A 20,456-nucleotide genomic window follows, 5' to 3' on the forward strand; every position below is an offset into this window, starting at 1 on the left:
AAACTCCCTTCCCTTCATCTCCATCCATTCTAATCATTATTTCACAAAGTCTTGCATTTCTGCCTGCCCACTGGCACGTTTCTGAGATGAGAGATAGGAGGAGGGAACAAGGCAGAGAAAAGAAAAGAAAAGGCAGAGATGGGTGATTTTGTAGGGGGAGAGAGTGGGAAGAAAGGGGCCAATTACCAGTGTGGGCAGTGAAGCCACCTGCCAGCACATCGTCTCTTTAATTAATGGAGCACTGACGCCGGTCAGTGCTACGGGAAGCATCACCATGGCGTCAGGGTCACTCACACATTTACACACATTCGCACACACACCCCCACAAACATAGAGAACAACACACATGGTTGTCTTCCCTGTCTTTGTCGAAGCAGGAATCTGTTTGTTTAGCTATTCTTCACGGTGTGTGTATTAAAGCTCCTCTGTGAGGCACCGAGGCCCCGCTGAGGCTGTGGACGCACTATTACCCACACTGCTAACACTATATACTCAGGTTCCACCGCCTACCGGACTCCTGCCCCGCCAGCAGTACATAATTCAATCCACTGCCCAGCAGACTCCCGACCTGCTCACACTCCCACACTTCTCTGGTTCTCCTGATTTAGCGCTGATCATCCTGCGATGACTGCAAGCGTATATGAATGCCTCTTTACTATGTGCGATAGTACGATCCTTTCTACAGTTTATACCATTTCCTGCCAACTTTCTAGCCTGTTTGCCGCCTGCCTGCCTCATTGCTTGCCTGACTGCTCGAGTTTCATGGCACCTGTCTGCCTTCTTGTCTCTCTCTCGCAGCACTTCCCACCAGCCTGGACGTTTCTTGCACCCGCTGTTTGCTTCTCATGCTTTGCCTGCGTGCCTGTCTGGCTACAGTACCTTCTTCTCACTTCCTGCCTGCTTGCTTTTCTGCACCTAGGGACTGAAGCCCTAAATTAAATTGCAAACGGAGTTTGTCATAAAAAAGAGTCAGGGCTTTTGAAAAGCGACAGAAGTAGAGAGAAAAGCCTTTGTCTTTGCTATGTGATAAATTAAGTGGCAGGCTCAGAGCCTTCTTGCTTTGATCCCCTACTCACCATTTTCCTGACTAATGACAGAACATAGCCTGCATATCATGTCAAATTACACCACCTGAAACAGAAACTTCACTGGCATTAATATATTTATTGTAACAAATTGTTGTTGTTTTTATTCCTATTCATTTTTTCCCTCCTGTCTCCTCTTATCTTTTCACAGAGGCTAACAGATTAATAACAAAGCATGCAGGTACTAATTGAGTGGAATTCCAGGTCTCTTGTTAGTTTGCTTGTTAGTGATGAGGACATGCCACATGGCATTTGATGTTTGTGTTTACACACAAGAAGATGTTTGAGGCATTGTGCCGTTTGTCGAACTGAGATCTGAAATCTTGATTAATGCTGAGCAATTCTCTGCCTGGGCTGAGCTGCCGCACATTGTTTCTGAGATATTAAAACCACTCTTCATTTCTCTCTAATTCTCGCTGTAACACTGGATACTTAACACTCAGGCTTTATTCAGTGTGAAACCAAAGCCCTGAGACCCATGAAGTAGTGATTATTCTCACTTAAAAAGCCAAGCATCACTTTGTGTGAATATATAAGGCATGAAGTGGATTAAAAGGTAAAGGCCACAGGCAATTTTTGTGCGTATTTCAAGTCTGACTAAGAGGGAAAACAAAGCACTCTGATGTTGATTTAAGCAAACCTTTAGAGATCCATCTAATTATGGCAATGCAGACTGTGAGCACATGTGGACTCTATTACGGGGCTCGGCTGACCAGTGGCCGTGCTTTTAGCAGGTTCAGAGTTCACAGTTGTCCTGAATTAGCCGTCCTCTTCCAGACAGGACCCCTACTCCAACTGCACTAGTGCCCGCCCCTTAACAGTCTCTGCCTGCAATTTCACACATAATATTTTAGATTTATTGACAATTACAAATGCTACCACGCCAGTAGCGGTTCCGTTTCGCAAAAGAAGGATAGATCTGTATAAGAGAGTAATTAGTAACGGGTCACAAAAGGATGCCACAATCTTTTCAGCGTCACTTTTGACATTTTTTAAATTGGAAATGTCAAATGAATCAAAGGTCCAAAATTAACTGTGTTTTGTTCGGGATTTGTCTTTCTAAATACATTGACATTGAAAATAAATTAATACCATCACTGTTTTTAATTAATTCATTTTATATTTATACCATATATATTATTTATTAAATGTCAGTTTAAATATATCGTATTTTATTCAGTATATCTTGGTATCTTTGTATGAACAACAGTGCAGATCAAGAAACTTTTTTGTTGCTATATTGGAGTTATTTTTTTAAACTTTGTTTTGGCTGTTATTTTAAATAAACACAGTGATATTGTTAGACAAACAAAACCTTTTTTTAAATTTTGCATATTGTGTCTTAGCAGGGATTCGCATATTTTAGGATTGCTCAAGTTAAAGTGAAAGTTTCAATAGTTTTACACATTAATGTTAATCTCCGAGAGACTATGCTTGTGTCAGTAAAATCAATGTGTTGACAAGCACGCTGAAAAGGAATATTTGATTTAATAAAAAAAAATTGGAAAAAAAAACGGTAGTTTTTCCCTGAAAGATCAAGGTATTTTTGTTTCCTTTTCTGAGATCCACAGTTCTTCTTCCACACAGCGATTGTGCTGATAAAGTTATAATTGGCTTTTGGTTGGTGAAGCTGTTTACCTCGCTAGTCATTAAAAGTATCCAAGAATAGCAAATTAGGCTTCTGTTAATTCTGAAAACAAACAGTGTATGACTGAATCGGTCTTTTATTTGATCCTGGCAATTGATCTCAAACCAATGACAGAGGAATTTTTTTCATGTATTATTCTTTCTGTGCCACATATTCAAGGTGAGGTGCTACAATGCAGCTTACATCTTTATTTTCAGATGCTCTCTCTCACATCACAGCCTAATTCCTTCTATTCTCCTCCTCTCTGCCGCTCGCTACTTTGCTGACACCGTGTACCCATACATTCCTAGCCCTCGTACATTTGATCATTTGTATTCCCAATCAAGGGGGGAATTTACAGCATACACTCCTACTTCCTGTATTTCAAGCCTGCATTTGGAGGTTTACAAATGAATGAGGGGGTTGAGGTTGTGTCTGCATGCCTCTCCTGAGATCACCTGGCACACTTAATCAAACATCGCGGCTTTAATTTGGTGTTCAGTTTCCGACGCTTCCAGAAAACAACATCTACATCATCATCTACAGCAGAGTACAGTCGACAGCAGGCAACACTCACACACAGATGCACAGACACACACAGAGACACCTACACGTCGTCGGCCAGGAATGCTCGTCAGTGACATTCAGATCTAGTTCAGGAGGAAACTTTTGCTACTCACAGATATTTTGGTTTGTCCACCAGATTCCCCCAATTGTTCTGTTTAGATAAAGCCAACTGTGTTTCAATTTACTGATGTCTTCCCAGTGCAACGGAGCCACCTACAGTAAAGCCCCTCGTATGCTTTACTAAGTACATGGTCGCTCAGTGCTGGGAAGGCGGTTGCTCCACCTTAGTTACATACTGTACTTTACCAGAAACGGTCTTGGCATCTACACCATAAAATAACAAGCTCCAAGCAAAGTATTGGATTTTGTTGCTGTTGCTGTTGTTGTTGCGTCTGTATTTTAGCAGCTGCAAAAGTCAGTATCTGCTCATTTGAAGCTTTATTTTACAGGTTACGATTGTTTTAAATGGTGCTGAACTGTGCATACACGCTCTCTGCGGTGTTAGCAGCCCTTCATTTACTCATGTGGAGTTTAAAAGCTGCACTTCATTTTCACATAGTCGTTGTGCCGGCGGTTCACTCTGGAGTAGAAGTCAAAAAGGGAGAGCAGCATCACCCACTGCGTTAGTTATTGAAGTGAGAGATGACATTTAGCTGTAGTTAATTATGTATGCAAAACTCAGCCGCTCAGCTGCTATAAGAGGTCAGCTTGACAAAGTAACCCCACACCAGGGAGAATCTCATGGCAGTGAGATAGCCCTATTAAAACACACACACACCCTTTTTTTCTACCCTTTGCTTTCTCACTTTTTTCATTTTGCCTGACTAAATTGTTGCATTGCATGTACTTAACAACAGATCAACATACCGAATGACTAAGAATTATACACTTTGTGCTTTAATAGTCTATCTGTTCTAGTTAATCCTCATTTTTACATATTTATTTCATCTCATTGTATTGCTATTTTAATATTCAGTGAAGTTATTTTTGAAATAACACCTAAAGACTAGTAGTCTTATTTGGTTAGTTATAAGTAATTGTAGTCGACTCCACCCCACCAGCTTAAGTAATAATTCCTATCATTGTGCAGTTTCATGGTTAGAAAATAGAGGTTAATTTAAAAAAAAAATCACAAGCTATCTAATATTTATTTTTAATTGAGTGAATGAATTTCATAGATTCCAAGTTGCATGCTCTTTGTGTACTTGTATGTGTGTGCATGTGTGAGTATATGTCGGTTCTTTGTGTGTCTTTGTTCAGATTTGTGTGTGTGTGTGTGTGTGTATGTACAGTTCAGACTGCAGCACATCAAAAGAAAGTGGGAGATTTTCATAACTATTTTTTTTCTTTGTAGTTCTTTAATTGCATCCCCATGGCTTTCTTTCCCTGGACAGAATCTTAAACAAAACATTCTCTTTTTTTGTGAGAAGAAAACCCAACTTTTTATTCATTTTTTAAAAAAGAAACAACAGACAAGCGTCAGGGTCATTATTTGGGAGAGTTTTTTTTATGCTGTAGTGAAAATTTTGAGTAAAATTCTAAATATATATTCAGAATTTATGAGTAACTTTTTCCTTTATTTGCTGTTTTTATTTTTTGAATTTCGTTAACAGTAAATATAAAATTGTCAGCCAGGCTCCCACATTTTATCATGCATTGTTTTGTTTTGGGTTTTTTTGTGAATTAAAAGTGGGAGTTTGTAGGTTTCTTATGTCTTGTGGTCTGATTGTATTATTACTTTCTAGAAATATTACGTATGTTCTTGCTCAATGTGAAGTGATAGAACTAAGATCAGTTCATGGGCTTGAGCATAAGAATAGAGCAGTAGCAGCAACCTCGCTTCACAATTTAGTTTTTTTGAATATATATTCTCTAAATGCTTGTGTAGGTGTAAATGTAGTAAACACACAATGCTACCAGCATATTTTGTATAAACATGCATGGATGCATGAAATGAGTTGGTATCCTTCATAGATGTTATATATGGACGTGTCGAGGCAGCATGTGTGCGAAGACGTTCACGGGTGCCCACACACATTCACACAGATGCCTGGTGTCACCTATAGTGGTATCATCCCTTACAGTCAGGCAGGGATCATCATTGCACCTGCTAATTACCATCTCCAGCTGGAGAGTTAAATGGAGATCTGTTCTATGTCTGACCTTTGACCCCATGCTCTTTATGTGACGCACTTCAAACCCTGTTTGGGGCTGGCTGGGCTGGGCCTTAATGAGGCCCCATGTCTGCCCTCTGTGGGCTGTGCGCCTTGGATGCCCTGCTTTCATCCCCGACCATCTTCCCTTGATGTAAATTGAAAAGATCACAGCTATGGGGAGAAGACCTGTACTGGAAAGGCCTCTCTGCATAGATTATGAATATCATAACTCAACATTTTTTTTCCCTCCTCTCCCCCAACCACCCACTCCCCTCTCTTCCCCCCTGCCACCCCTTCCCTGTACAATGCTATAGTTCTAATTGGACCCAATGGGGGACTCTCTGCCTTTGATCTCATCACCGCCACTGTGACTTTACACTAAAAAATGTCACTGCCAAATAGGGTTATCACCTGTAGAGCCTGGCCTTCCTCTGATGCCTGTACGCATCTCGTTAGCTTCACTCAAACTGTAGAAGTTAATTAGTTTGACAGAGCCATTACCGTGGAGGCATACCTGGTGATTGTAGCGTAGGCGCCATATTCAAAATCCAATTACTAAATACACATTTATTTTTTGTGTCGGGTATGTGAACGAACACACTGTGGCGTGTGCTTTGATTTCTATTAGCAAAAATTATATTTGTCCTCATGCATTACGACTATATTTGATTTCTTATATGTGACAATTTAATTAATCACCACATTTCTTCACTTTTTATCCCTCTCATAAATATAGGTGAGACTTTGGACTTATCGCTTTATCACCCATTTTTCTAACACAGGGAAGAAAAACACAAGTGATTGTGTCCCCACCTCATTAAAAAGTGTTTGCCACTGCAGTGCTCTCACCCATTCAAAGCTGTTGTACAGAACTCAGCTGTGTGCAGAGTAAACTCCACTATCCCATCTTCTCTGACAGTCTTTGGGGTATGCCTCCCCCTCTTAGACTGACATTGTGTTCGCTTTGATTCTCTCCACCACCCCACCACCAAAAAAAAAGACAATTTAATGATTTGCAAGGATGAAAAAAATCTGTGAAAATGCACATAAACATGAAATATTAATTCCAGAAAGGGCTTTACATAAACATAAAAGCATTTAGCACAATGAGTGAATATGGAGATGACACTTGTTAATTTAACCGTGATAAACTTTCTGTTTGATGCCTGGGAGCATTTGCAATGGCAGCACGGGGACGTTGTGGAGAGTGAGAAAGCCCAGGGGACAGGAATCAACACTGTTCGTTTTGTCTTTGTCCCAGTTTAAGACTGCCACTCTCTCTGTCTCGCCTTCTTTCTTTCTCTCTCTGCCTCTCTGTTCCTCTCTGCCTGTCCTCTGTATGAGCTGTGCTAACACTTGGCTTCTCCTCCCTGAAGTTTTCCGCATAGGCTAATTGCACATGCCAGACCGCAATATCGCTCCAACACTGCAGCTTCACAGCATGACATATCTGGCCCCCTCTGATCGAAATAGACCCCATCAAAATTTTATCACATCGCAGAAGAACGGGGGTCATTTAAATGGTAGACTCAAGCTCACTTTTTTTTTTTTGCTGCTTTCATCACTTCATCATTATCTTCCAGCTTGAAAATACTGCTAGTACCAATTGCAAATCCTAATAATACAGAAGAATGTGATAAATATTTAATGTTGCTTTAAAGAGGTGGACAAGTCAGACAATTAACAGTCGAACACCTGAGACACTCAAAACGCACAGTCCACATGTTGCAGTGTGTTAGGAGCTGATTGAACGAACTGGTGAAATATGCAATGCAGTGTTAGTATCGAAGAGGGCTAACCTGCTAACCGGAAATCTTAATTTGCTCTGTTCGGGGGTTGTTTTACACACACTTTTCACACGTCAGCTGTGCTGGCACTGTTCTTGCCCCATGTTCAGGCAGCAGACTGGTGAAGAAAGAAGGAGAGTTTTGCTTCCATTTGTCCTGTTAACATTGAATTCAACTACAGAGTAGTACATGGAGAGAGATTAAGCACTGATTGTAGAATTTTTATATGATTCTGAGTTTATTTTTTATGCGGTATATAATATGGAATGAAACGGTATAAAGTTAGGAATTGCAATTGATAAATTTTTCACTAATTAAAGTTGAAAGTTAAACTTATTTTCTTTTAAGACTGTGATTCGAGCTCATGCTACTGCCAACAGCCCACACCAAGCTGCATTATAGTTATCTCGACTTGCTGTGCAACCCAATCAAATGTTCTGCTTTTGTGCAAAGCTGGCACAGCCCACACAGAGAGCAGCAGTCCCTCACCATCGCTGCCTCCTCCTCGCGCTGCCACAACACAGTCAGACTACTGCTGAGCAGGTGAGGAGAGCCTCTTGACAACTTCCTTCCCAGGCTCCCCAGGGCCCGGTGGCCAGGGTGAATCTTTTGTCATCCTAAAACAAGCTTGGGCCTGCTGCTCCTCCAGTCTCGCCTGGAGTCCTGGAGACAGAGCCAGGAGAGGGGAAAATAATTAAAGACGTTTTATGTCAAGAATCCCTTTCTAGAGGGAGTCCGGGAGAGCCAAGAGGGGAGGGGAAAACAGGAGGGCTGGAAAGAAGGAGAAGGAGAACACGGCATGGATAGAGAAATGAAAAAAGCATGAAGGTGATGGGGGGGCAGCATGGAGAGGAGAGAGGGTGAGAGAGGAAGAGCAAAGATGCGAGTTTCTATTTCCTCTCTGCTGTCCCCTCCCTCTTGCCGCCCCCGTGCTCTGCTCAATTAGCAAAGCAGCAGGTGTTCCCAGCAGCACAACAGTTAAGCTTGAAGGAAAGGCTGAAGCTTTTCCCTTTCTTTTCTTTCCATTTTTGAGATGACCTGCAAATGTGATACTTCACACCCAGAATGGGCTAGCTGTTTCCTCCACCAATTTCAGAGGTGATAATTTAACTTTTACCCCTCCATATCTCCCTTTCCCCCCCCTTCCCACCTCTCTGCTCTCCATCTCTTTCTCTCTTTATGCTTTCCACCAGGTGTCCTCTCTGAAGAGCAAGCTGAAGAAGCAGTCAACGGCAACAGGGAGTGGCGTGGCCAGGGCCTTCCTGAGAGCGCAGGCCGCTCTGTTTGGTTCCTACCGAGATGCCCTCAGATACAAACCTGTAAGGATCCAGTGCCAATAATCTCTAACAATCATCGTCCTATTAGAGCTTTGTTACTGTAAAAGATATTTTTTGGAATATAAACTTGTTGAAAATCAAAAACAGAGTAAGGCACAATGTTTAGGCTACTCATTTTTAAAAGTATAATTCATTTTGATAACTTTCCTTTAGTTACTAGTTTCCAGGTAGTTTTGGTTTTATATGTTCTCTTCTTCACATACCAATCTCTAGAATTCCCATCATCACCATGTCAATACAAAAGAGGTGAAAGAAATTTTGGCCATGCTACTTAGAGCATTTAAACTTCTAAAATGTATCTCTGAGATATCCACAGGTCTCAGTTTCACCTGCTTTAGGGTTGAGTTATTGGCATTAATTTCTCAGGTAAAAATAGCAAATTATTACTCATTATTTATTTTTATATACTATAGCCAGGCTCAACTTCTCCTCTAAATTTGTTTTCAGTCCTTAAGAGAAGTGGATTCAAATGATGTTCAAAGGGAATCTTTAAAAATCAACAATACTCACTGGATATTCCAAAGAAAATGAATATCTTTGCCAAATGTTTAAAGTAATTATAGTATGTAGTTCTTGCAGAGTTCACATGCCCATTAAATTGTACAGTGTACAGCTGTACAATAATTATAACGCTATATTAATAAATATTCACTTGCTGATACTTCATTTGCTTCTAGGTCAGAACATTCATCCTTGGAGAAACTGTTTCTGTTCTGTTTCTTTCTACGCATGTGCTGCATGATCGATTTCATGCTCACATATATAAAACATACATGGTGCTATAAAATTGAGGTTGAAGTTCATAATATAAAACAATAGCGTGCCAAAATAAGGCACTCATAATTCACATAAGCAAGTACTGACCATGAAGAGGTTCTTCACTGTCAGACATAGTGGGTTCCAAACTGCAGCCCCTTTCCTGTGGAAGAATTCATTTTAATGTAAATTAAAGCTGAGATGAAGCTTTGTTTCCAATTGAGCCACATCAAATGGGTATATTTTCTTGTAGAAGTTTTGTTATCGGTAATTTTTGTAATTACAGTGGAAAAGTCCCAAATGGACTTATAGTTGTTTTGACTGTGCATAAATAACAACAAAACCTCTATTAAAACCTGTAAGGCCACAGACTGTATTCGTAAGCAGAAGTATTCACGGCTGTTAATATCATGCATTTTCTCCTCTGAATGTGCAGCACATTGTAGCAGTCTTAGTTTGGATGAATGGAGCGTGTGTTTAGACTGGGGCAGTTTTGACTGAAGGTAAAAGGTGTGTTTTGAGTCGGAGCGCAGAGCTAAGGTGGGCCTGTCTGAGGCAGTGAAATGTCAGAGGAGCTGAAAAGAGTCAGGACGTACCCTTTGAAGATCCCTTTTAGCCACCTTTGGTGTTTAACTCTCCTTTACTAAGCCCCCCTAACATTTCATTTCTAGATCTTTTCTGCTTATCAAGTCTGAGTCAGAGCAGAGCAAACTACACCATGTCCTGTTTGTCAAATAGCGAAGCCTTTGTTCCTTTGGCTTTGAGATTAATTGGACTTTGTGGACTCCCGGAGTCAAGATGCTACATTATTGATGCTGTCTCTCTTTTCTCTGTATACAGACAGTATATGAACAAACTGCCTCCCCTCTGACACAAGCACTGAGACTTGGTGTGTTTGTGTGTGTGAGCACAACACGCAGTAATTTCTCAGTTCACTCACGCTCTCACCGTGTTTTCTCTTAGACAGAGTCTGTATAAAAGCCTTGGAGTTAACATACATGCTAACACACAAACATACGCGAGCTGCGCTTGGGATTTAATGAAGATACTGATGATATTCCCTGCGTTCTAGTGTTTGTGGAATATGACTGAGCTACTCATTGTTCTAAGCTGAAGAAAAGATGTTCCTCGACAGAGCTGAGCTGCGCTCTGTGGTTCACAGACCCATATGCCTCGACAGAAGGAGGGGTGTGGATACTGAGAGGGAGTCTTGCTGAGTTGTAAATGAAACAAAACTGGAAAATGATAATGAGTTGAAAAGCAATCAGCTGATTATACCGGCATTTCTTAGGTCATCAGTTTCGGCTCACTTCGATTTTCCCCCCAGGTGTTTCTCAACAGCTCAGTATATGACACATGTCTGACAAAAGAACCTGAAATAACATTTCAAATTAATTTTTACCACCACTGATGGAGCCAAGTTGGATAGGTGCGTGTGCTCATTTCATGGCTCTGTGCTCTCAACTATGTGAGAGCAGAATTAGAAGCTAAAGTTCTACCTAGTAGACTTGAAACCAGTTCAGGCCATACAAGCAGATGTGAAAACGCTGGGTGAGTGTGGCTGAGGTGTCATCACAGATTTCAAAGTAGCAAAGACTATTTTAGACACGAAAACCTTTATCGGTACAAATTCTAATTGCAGAAAGATTCAGTTTTTTCAAAGAATCTTTGGGTCTATGTAAAGGTACAGTTTGTTTTGTGGAAGTGACCTAAATTTTTACCAACAACAATAAAGCAGATTTAATCCACCATGAAACAAGAGTGTGCACAAGCACCAAATACAGACACATGAAACAATTATCCTATATAAGTAAAGCATTTAAGCGTGACACACGATGAAAGCTACTCTTGAATGTAAAGACACCAATCCTTGCCATTTAAATAAAAAAACAACTAACAGTAATATTCAGTTTAATTATTAAACCCAACAAGTGGTTCAATCTGCTACAAGATTGGTTTCCAGCTTACATGCCGTATATGGAGGATGGTCCAGTGTGTGTCATGTGTAAATAATGTGATAAAATGAAGTCCTTAAAAACACATTTTTAGTGCTGAATGTATGAATGAACTTAACCACATGAATTGCAGCAACCTTGGAGGACGTTAACAAGCAGCGCATCATTCATCGTTCTGCATTTACTGTAAAATGACTCATCCTTAAACCCTTATTACATTTTTAAAAAAAATATAATAAGATGTTTATACTGTGGAGAAATAAGATGGCCTTTTCCTTTCATGCAGTTACAGTACCAGTCCAGCCCAGTGTTTTTTTTTTCTCTAAATACGACGTTTTCAGCCAGCTTTATTTGTCTATATACACTTTAGACTTTGTTCAGTAGTATAGTAGTGAGGATCCCCTAGCAGTTGTGTTTGTCATTCAGTGCAGGCCTGTGTGAACCAAAGGATTTTGCAGGATACAGAGTACTGTATACTTGGAAAGTTTATTCAGTAGCAGTTAGCTATTCGGTATGCTATTCGGTTTTGTTAGCCTCAGAGTGGTCCGAGGCTGGAGCAGCCAAAGCTGATTAAACAAGTGAGGCTGCTTTCAACTCAACTTTATACAAGAGAATGTGCCTTAAAAACTTTTAGTGATGTAAGTGGAGCTGCATTGCTGTGATGTAATTTGGGCCACCGGTATCATCCGCCCATCCCTGAAAAAATGGGGTTAGTCTCCAGTGTTGTTAAGTTGTTTTTATGTGCCACACTGCGCTCATGGCCTGGAACAGACAAAGCACATTGTTTTACTTCAGAAGAATTTGGAGCATCATTGAAATATGTGAGAATTATGTTAATTATGAGAAAACATGAATTGGAAATGACCGTGGGGCAGCGTGTGATTGGCCTGCAGTGTTTCTGTTGCCATCCTCCATGTCTATAGCTCACAGGCCAACAGACATGATGTAAGAAATAGTAATAATGTGATAATGCGTTCATGTGGAGTAGCGGGGAGTTTACTGGGACACTGTCTTCTGGTCCGGGGGAGATCATGTGCACGCTGCCAGGGGATCTGTTTTAACCGAGACTGTTTTCAGTTTTTTTCTCATTTATATCTTCTTCCTTCCTCTCTCCTTCCTGCCTCACTTTTAGACTCGTTTTCTGTTTGTCTTTGCTCACTAATGAAGAAATCAGATGAAATACTCCTTGGTTAGAGAAGACTTTTTACAGTGTGTAACGATCTCAGCCCCATGAATCAATTTATAAACAACATTGTTTACTGTAGACCCCCTGCATGTCAAGGCACCTGCCTTTCTTCCTGTGACTCATATCTGAGCTAAAGTGAGCCAAAATGAAATTGTATTAATTGTTTACTTTCTTTCTTTTGCCAATAATGTCTCCGTGGACTCCACAGGGAGAGCCGATCACATTCTGTGAAGAGAGCTTTGTGAACCATCGCTCGAGCACCATGAAGAACTTCTTGTCCATGGCTGTCAACCTGCAGCTCTTCAAACAGGTACAAACAGCTGCATGTGTGTTTCTGTTACCCAGTACTGATGTTACATGTTATAACCAGTAAAAAATGCTTGTTGACATTACATTAAGTTTATGTCTTCTATATAAAAAGAGGATCCACAATCATCAGCCCATATGGCACATATCAGCATCCTGACTGACGCACAGTTCTAATTGGTAAACTAGAGGCAAACACAAACAGAAAAAGCTGCCTGAGTGCTCTTCCATCAGCATCAGTTGATTTTTTTAAAGCTGTTTTTTATTCAGAAGTGTGAAAGTCTTCTTTTTTTTTGTACAGATGAAAGTTGTCTCAGCTTCACTTGCGCTCAGTGAACTGTCATCGGGGTAAAGTTAGCATTTAGTATCAACAGTGTGGTTGTTCAGAGTGCAGAGGAATGTGGAAGCGAGGGGCCTGGGATTATAGATGGTTACTGACCCCGAGAAACAGTTTACTGTGCTTATCTCTGAATGAACAACTTAATTTTTCTCTGTTTGTTCAATTTTATCTGGGTTACAAACAAAACTGTGATAAGTCAGAAATGTTGACTCTCTATTGACTGTGCAAGACCACATCAATTTTAGATTCTGTCTTCAACATATCTGTAAGCAAAAAATGGAGCCAGAATTTTAACTTGCTCCTGCAAAAATTGAATATTCACCGCTAGCAGATATTGTAAACTCTGCTGCGGTGATATGTGTATTTATGTGCTGTGTGTTTGTGTCTGAGCGCGAGCAGGTATCCTTTATTCATGCGTGGTTTCCCTTAAAAATCACTCATGTATTCTTAATATGTTTTCCCCCCCAAATCCCTTCAGTAATACTAAACTTAGCAGAGCCAGAGCGGAGTGGAGAGACACCTCTGGCTCCGAAGAAAATTTCCTCTCACCCCTTGAATTTTTCTTTGTGCTCTCTGACCCATGATAGTGGTGTGATTTACCCCCGAGAGTACAACACAGCAGCCCCTCAATCAGCCTTTTGTTTCTCTGGACACTCCGTTTATAATTTTCCCAGGCAAGAGCAGATAGCGAGCAGCAGTTCAAAGCATCCTCCCGGCTGGCTCCTGCCTCAGTGGTAGCATTGGGAAACAGGCCCTTATCTCCTCCTCCTCTCCAGCACAGGGGATGGGGTGAGCTTATCTCCTCCACTCCTCTCTCTACTAAAGTGAGCGAGGCCAGTGGTTCGCCCGAGTGCTGCTCCGGCCATGACCCACATCCGCTCACAAACACGCAAACACTGCTCGGCTTGCATGGCCACACACACGCACACATTAATTTTTATATGGATAAGTACGCGCCCTGGGACTGGAGATGGCTTGGATTTTTTCCAGTACTGCTGCTCATTGTTTTGAATGTTTTATATACCAACTGTTATTATATTTAAAACCTTTGCCCCGTTACTCATCTTAATCCAATATGTGTATTTTGTCACATGATTAAACCTTGATCAGGTGTATGATGACTTCTTAGCATTTCCTCTAATTAAAAAAACATAAACAGCCACATATGCTGAGGGTTACAACTGGGTCTGCTATATATGTTCTTATCCAAAAAATAGATAAAATCCACAAATGTTGCATTGAGCAGGGATTACAATCTTTTTAAAACTTTAATTTAATTAATTATTTTCCTTTCTTGTTTGTTTTCCCTATTCTCCAGTTGAAATGAACAGTTTATGTTTAAGTCCCAGTGGGATTGTTGACAGAGGGGAACCACGGGGCATCAGAGCTACCGTTTTTGAGCTCGGTTAGAGTAAACAAACAGGTTGGGTTGCTCAATTATCAAGGAACAGTCCTCAGTGCTCAGCTAGAATGAAACAGTATGATAGAACATATTTAAATCAGGCCTATAGTATTTAATCATTTGAAAACAATGGCCAAAGTGTGTGATTTTACACTGCCAGCTTTATGTCAACAATACCAGGTTAAACGTCCAAAATGTAAACCATATTATTAGACTTTGTAGACCACAACACATACTGCACACGTGCTGAACCACATGTGCATAATGTGAAGGTGTTACCTGAGTTTGAGGTGTTACCATCTCAGCAGGAAATTGCTTTTCTACATGCACTTTATTTTGTGATTTGGGTGTTTTCATTCCCAGTAAAGCACCTCTTTTTTTCCATAGTCAGCCACAACTGACAGGTTCATAAGTTGCGCAACATGAAGTTGTTCATGCAAATTCACCAGCACATTATTAAAACTACAGCAGCTAAATGGTTGAGTGGACAGAAAGACCCTTGTGCTGTTACATGACATTCAGGGCCAACAGTGGCTTCTAATAACTATATTACAAGAAATATCTTACAGTTACGGTTTTGGATAATCACACCTACTAAATTGCTTAAATATAAAAGGGCCTTTAATAGATGATGCTCAATTTTTGCATTTGTCTAATCCACACATATCTAACCAGATGAGTGTATTTGAGTGACGTGACCAAAAGCAGAAACAAATGTGTCTCTCAATGAGTAACGGATACTAAGCCAACCCTATAATATATAGACACATAGGCTACATACCTTTTTAAATGTCACAGTTTCACCCTCTAACTTGCTTCTGTTCCCAGACTTTTTCCTCTCTGCTCAGTCCAGCAGCCTGTCTCTGTTCAGAACAGAACAAGTGGGAGAAATCTCCTGAAAGAATGCGGGGGAAAGTCTGTCAACATTAACCTGCTTCTTATCAACCATCCTCAGCTCCTACACTCGTGCATACTCACAAGTACACTCACATTGTCGTGCGTGGATCTTGTTAGCACAGACTGGGTAATGGAGCCCTCTTCCATTTACTGACAAAACTAAGCTATATGCTTTTATTTACTGCCAGATTAAAAAAATAAATAAATAAATAAATAAATTAAAAAAAAAAAAAAAAAAAAAAATATATATATATATATATATATATATATATATATATATATATATATATATATATATATATATATATATATATATATGCATCCATTTGATAAATAACCATCCGCCATTCTTTTTGAAGTAAACTGGAATCTAAATGTTGTTGTAGCAGCAATAAAGAGTAATAGATGAACATGTTGCACTACAAATGGATACTAGATGTTAAAAGCTCTAACTGTACAGCACAACATGTGTCTTTGTGGACATTTTGAGAATAGTGTTTCATGTGCATGATTGACATGTATCCCAGCATGTAAATCAGTGATAATTGTTGCCCCAACATTCAACCCAAATCTGGATTTCCTTGCTTGAGTAACCTTCAAAGATGGTGGCAAGCTTTAAACCTAAATCCAACCTTGAAAGCCTCCCTGCAGGAAGATAAGAAGTGTGTTGAGTAGAAGTCACAAATAAGGATTTAATTGCACTTCCTGTGACCTCTCCATCTATATGTCAGTAAATGAGTAGAATCCTAATATATATATATAATAATTTCTGACTCCACAGTTGCTGAGTTTAAACCTGAACCACTGTGATCAACCTTTGAGTCAGTCTGCTGGCGGCCAGAAGGGGAAAATCTTGCTCCCTACTGGCTGCATTGACAACAAGAAACAAGAAGACATGTAGATGCAAAAATAATAGAACAGGATTACCTCCAAGTGTGGCTTGGCAGTGTTCACAAATGTAGATTAGCTTGGGTTTGTTGGTCAAAGTTAACAGTGATATAAGTAGCTATACTATGACTATATTTACAAATTTCAACAAAATTTTAATGCTTTTTCATTCTTTTATTTCTGTCCAGTTTTCCATTTAAATGACGCTTCCCTGATTTGGAGTTTTTTTTCCCTTATTTTTTGTGGTCTCACTCTCAAAACAAAGAAAATGAGCCCTTGTCTTTTGTTCATGTGTTTGTGTACGTGCTCATGAGCTCGCATGTGTACCCGAGTGAGCTTTTTTTATTTTTTTTTTTGAGGGTTGGTTTGTGTGTGTGTCAGAGTGTGGTGATCACAGTCTGCCATTGTTGAGTAATGTCTAATTAAGGCCCACAGTGAGGCAGGTAATCTGGCTGGAGCTGGGGGAGGGCTGAGGGGGGCATAAGTGGAGGCTTTGGCTAGGTGATGATTTGGGTTGATTATCTGCACTAATTGGGCCAGCCATGGAGCTGAGCAGTGGCTGGAACCTGCAGTCTCACCTCTCATTAAAATGATCTAATGATGAGTTTCCAGCTCTTCTGACCAGAGGAGCGAGTGGCCGTGTCGGTCGCTAGTTAGCAGGCTGTCCCCGAGGACCTGCACCCAAGAGCAACATATATTGTTGTTACACTTTGGACACACTTGCAGGGGTGTGAGTAGGACTGTTGCAGTTTAAAAACAAATATCGGACAGTATGTTGCACTGAAGTATTTGCATTCAAATAAATAGTTTGGCTTTGTTGTTGCTGTTAGAAAATGTAAAAGAGTGCTTGAACAGTAGGAGGTGTTGATCGCTAATTAACGGAATCATCAGTCAATAAATGTCCATGTATTGACACTAATTATTTTGAATTACACAAGTGCAGATTGTTGCCTACTTTTTCCTCCTAAGTTCACACAAAAAAACTTTCAATGTGTTGAAAATATCTTAGTCTAAGGCTGAAAATGATTAGAAACTGCCAGACCAAAAAAAAAAAGGAAGAAAAATCAAACCTGTAGAATGTCAGCTTTTATGCCCTTTGCAAAACTTGGTTATTACAGTTGCACAGAGGGAGAAACTCACCAAAATTAACCTGATAATGTCACAATGGAGAGATTTGCTGATATTATAAGCAATGGGACAGGAAACTAACAGCAGCTTGGGGTCATTGTGGTTGGATTTCCTTAATGGAAAACAGTGCTCCATGTGTGTGACTGAGTAATCTACAATGCCATAATTGTTTTGGTGAAATTCAAGGATTTTCTTAATAATCAGTGTTTTAGAAAGATGGCTTTTTTCTCTCTAAAAATGACAAACAAGGGTCACATGTAAACCATGTAAACTGCTCTGAGTAAAACTATGAGAACAAAGGCCTTTGATTACAAATGTAATTTAATTTTTCCCCCCATCTTGCCCCTGCTTTTATTCGCTCATGTCAAAAGCTATTTCTCACGCTTTTTATCTGAAGAATGCCGTTACTTTTTCTCTGTTAATCTCACATGTTGAGTTATGCGTTTGTCAATGTTTGTGCTTGCTTATGGTTGCGTAACATATTTATGTGCATTTGTGACTGCACTCATGAAATGTGTAGCTGTCTTGGCTGTTAAGTCCATATTTATGAGACGGAGTTTTACGCGCTCCATGTTATAAAGGGAGGAAATGAAACTTCCTCATGTCTCAGACAGTGTGCAGCATGTAGTCTGCTGCTCTAATCCCTCACCTGCTCCACATTACCAAATCCCTATTACCTGCAGCCCACCTAATCTTGGGATGTAGTTTCCGTCAGGTAGGATTAATAACACCCCTCTGCGGCTGGACTGTTTGAATCTGTGTGTATGTACGTGTATCTGTGTGTCCACATCCCCCACCTCCTCCCTTCTTTAATAAGCATGTTGTAATTTATGGTTGTAGTTCATCGACGGACGGCTGGCCAAATTGAACGCAGGCCGCGGCTTCACCGACGTGTTTGAAGAAGAGATCACAGAGGGGGGCTTCTGTGGAAGTGAGTAGTGCTAGTCTTGTCTATCAATTAGTTGCATTATATTTACTTGGCATATTTAATGCAACACACAGAAGCTGTTGTGCTGTGATAAATGTGAAAAACAGTGAACAGACCAAGGAGAAACTTTTGAAGTTGTTAAAATAAAAAGAGGAGATTTTAAAGCCCCTTCAATGGCCCCATAAAATACAGCTCTGTCTTAAACTTGTAAAACAGTAAATGTGCAAAACTGATGAGAAATTGATTAAACGGGTTCTAGATTTTCTAGTGTACTGCAGCGATCTTGAACAACTAAAAAAAAAAATTCTCTCTTTAACTAATTTTTATAGTAAGACTTGAAGGATGCTGTTTGAGCACACAGCTGCAATAAACATAAAGACCTTGAAATATTAATATAATAAATTGTATGTAGAATTTAGTTCATATTTATATGAATAAGATTATTCCTATGACTTAAAGTTGCATAAATCAGTGTAAAGCTCAACCTCTTCGGTTCAGTTAGTAAATTTGTCATATTTGACCTGCATCCTGTTAATATATTGCGTGGTATTTGTAGCACAAATCCTTATTGGAACTTATTTCAGATGTAAATCTGATTGATTTTAGCAAAAGAAACTTGACAAAGGAATTGAGCTTCTTCTAAACGAGACATCAGAAGTTTAAGTGTGAATCCCACAGGAGAGCTCAGACAAATTAGGTTGTTTTGATCATAACACCTCAGGTTTTAGTTGGCAAGAAAACAAGCGATGTCATCCCAGTGTTGCAGCTAAATATCCACCATATCATTTTGCTTGTTCATCCTGAACTTTAAACATTTAATAGCAATCCCAAAAAAAATCTCCACTGTAAAACAATCCTCCAATCTGTCCTCACAAATCCATTTCTTTGAATTACATTTTACCACAAACAGTAAAATACTCTTATTGAGGACACTGGGGATAAAAATGCAACATATTGTACTTTGCAGCTTTTTGCTAAAAAGTAGCTGGAGAGGAAATAATATCAAAGACAATGAGTATTGTAGGTCTTTATTTTTATCTGTTTTATACTTCAAATCAACCACAGTTCAGTCAGTCTGTATCGTCACTATATTTGAGCTTTTATATATATATATATATATATATATATATATATATATATATATATATATATATATATATATATATATATATATATATATATAAAAACATAAAACTTGAAATAAATGCAATAATGTGCAAATGTGTGTCTTGTTCTGAGACTATATAATATCACAGTGTAATATTTAGTTGTCTTGGCATCACATTGTTAATACTGAGCTACTGAGTGCAAAATGATTAATTCATATTTCCTATCTTTTCTACATCCCTTCAGGTAATTCAAGGTCCTACCAGCAATGGATGCACACTGTAAAGGTATTCACAGGATGTCTTGTTTATCACAGCTTTTATCAATGGTCTTTTTTTTTTTGTTTTATTTACCAGTCATTTTTTTTCTTGGGTTATATTTAATTGAAAGCATGATTGACACGACTCAGTGTTTGAAGTCTTGGTGTTGCCTTTGGAATGAAGGCGCTGCCTGGATGTACAGATCCGGCTCGAGTGCAGTTTGGTGTGAAGCGGCGCGTGCAGCAGGACAGTGGAGACAGACAGGGAGGGAGACAGAAGTGATTTGACGTGACAAGACGTCCTCCGACATGACATGTTGATCTGGCAGCAAACACAGGCGTGAACCAACCCAAGAACATACGTCTCTCCCTCCTTCATCTCTTTCCGGCTCTTTCCTCCTCTCCTTTTCTTCTCTTATCTATCTGTCTTTATCTTTCTCCCTTTTCTTCATCTCTGTCACAGCCCCCACCGCTCTCTCTCTCTCTCTCTCTCTCACTGAGTATCTCTCCCTCACCCCCCTCTCTCCCCACGCCGTCAGCTAAGGCTGAATTAGTTCTCTAGAGTGCTCTTCAAAGGTTTGTTAAAGTTCACATTTCCTGACTGACAGGGATCTATAAGAGGGGCCTTCACCTCGGCCCCTCTCCTCCTCTCCCTCTGCCAACTTCTGAAACGCTGTCTGCCATTTACTCTGTTTAGCCGTTTAGCTGATGCTTTGTGCTTACACTAAAGACCAAACAGAGAGAA

General features: G+C 39.9%; 1 protein-coding gene across 3 annotated transcripts in view; it reads left to right on the top strand.

Moving 5' to 3' along the window:
* Window positions 1–20,456, top strand: part of dennd1b (DENN/MADD domain containing 1B) — a 106,993-nt gene that overhangs the window by 68,365 nt on the left and 18,172 nt on the right. For all 3 annotated transcript variants that reach the window (XM_023269876.3, XM_035947978.2, XM_023269878.3), the window contains 4 exons: window positions 8,416–8,541; window positions 12,665–12,766; window positions 18,258–18,348; window positions 19,699–19,739. In XM_023269876.3, coding sequence (XP_023125644.2) covers window positions 8,416–8,541; window positions 12,665–12,766; window positions 18,258–18,348; window positions 19,699–19,739 — 360 coding nt within the window. The remainder of the gene's footprint in view (window positions 1–8,415; window positions 8,542–12,664; window positions 12,767–18,257; window positions 18,349–19,698; window positions 19,740–20,456) is intronic.

Source organism: Amphiprion ocellaris, chromosome 2 (genome assembly GCF_022539595.1).
Source record: "Amphiprion ocellaris isolate individual 3 ecotype Okinawa chromosome 2, ASM2253959v1, whole genome shotgun sequence".
In the NCBI taxonomy this organism is placed as follows: domain Eukaryota; kingdom Metazoa; phylum Chordata; class Actinopteri; family Pomacentridae; genus Amphiprion; species Amphiprion ocellaris.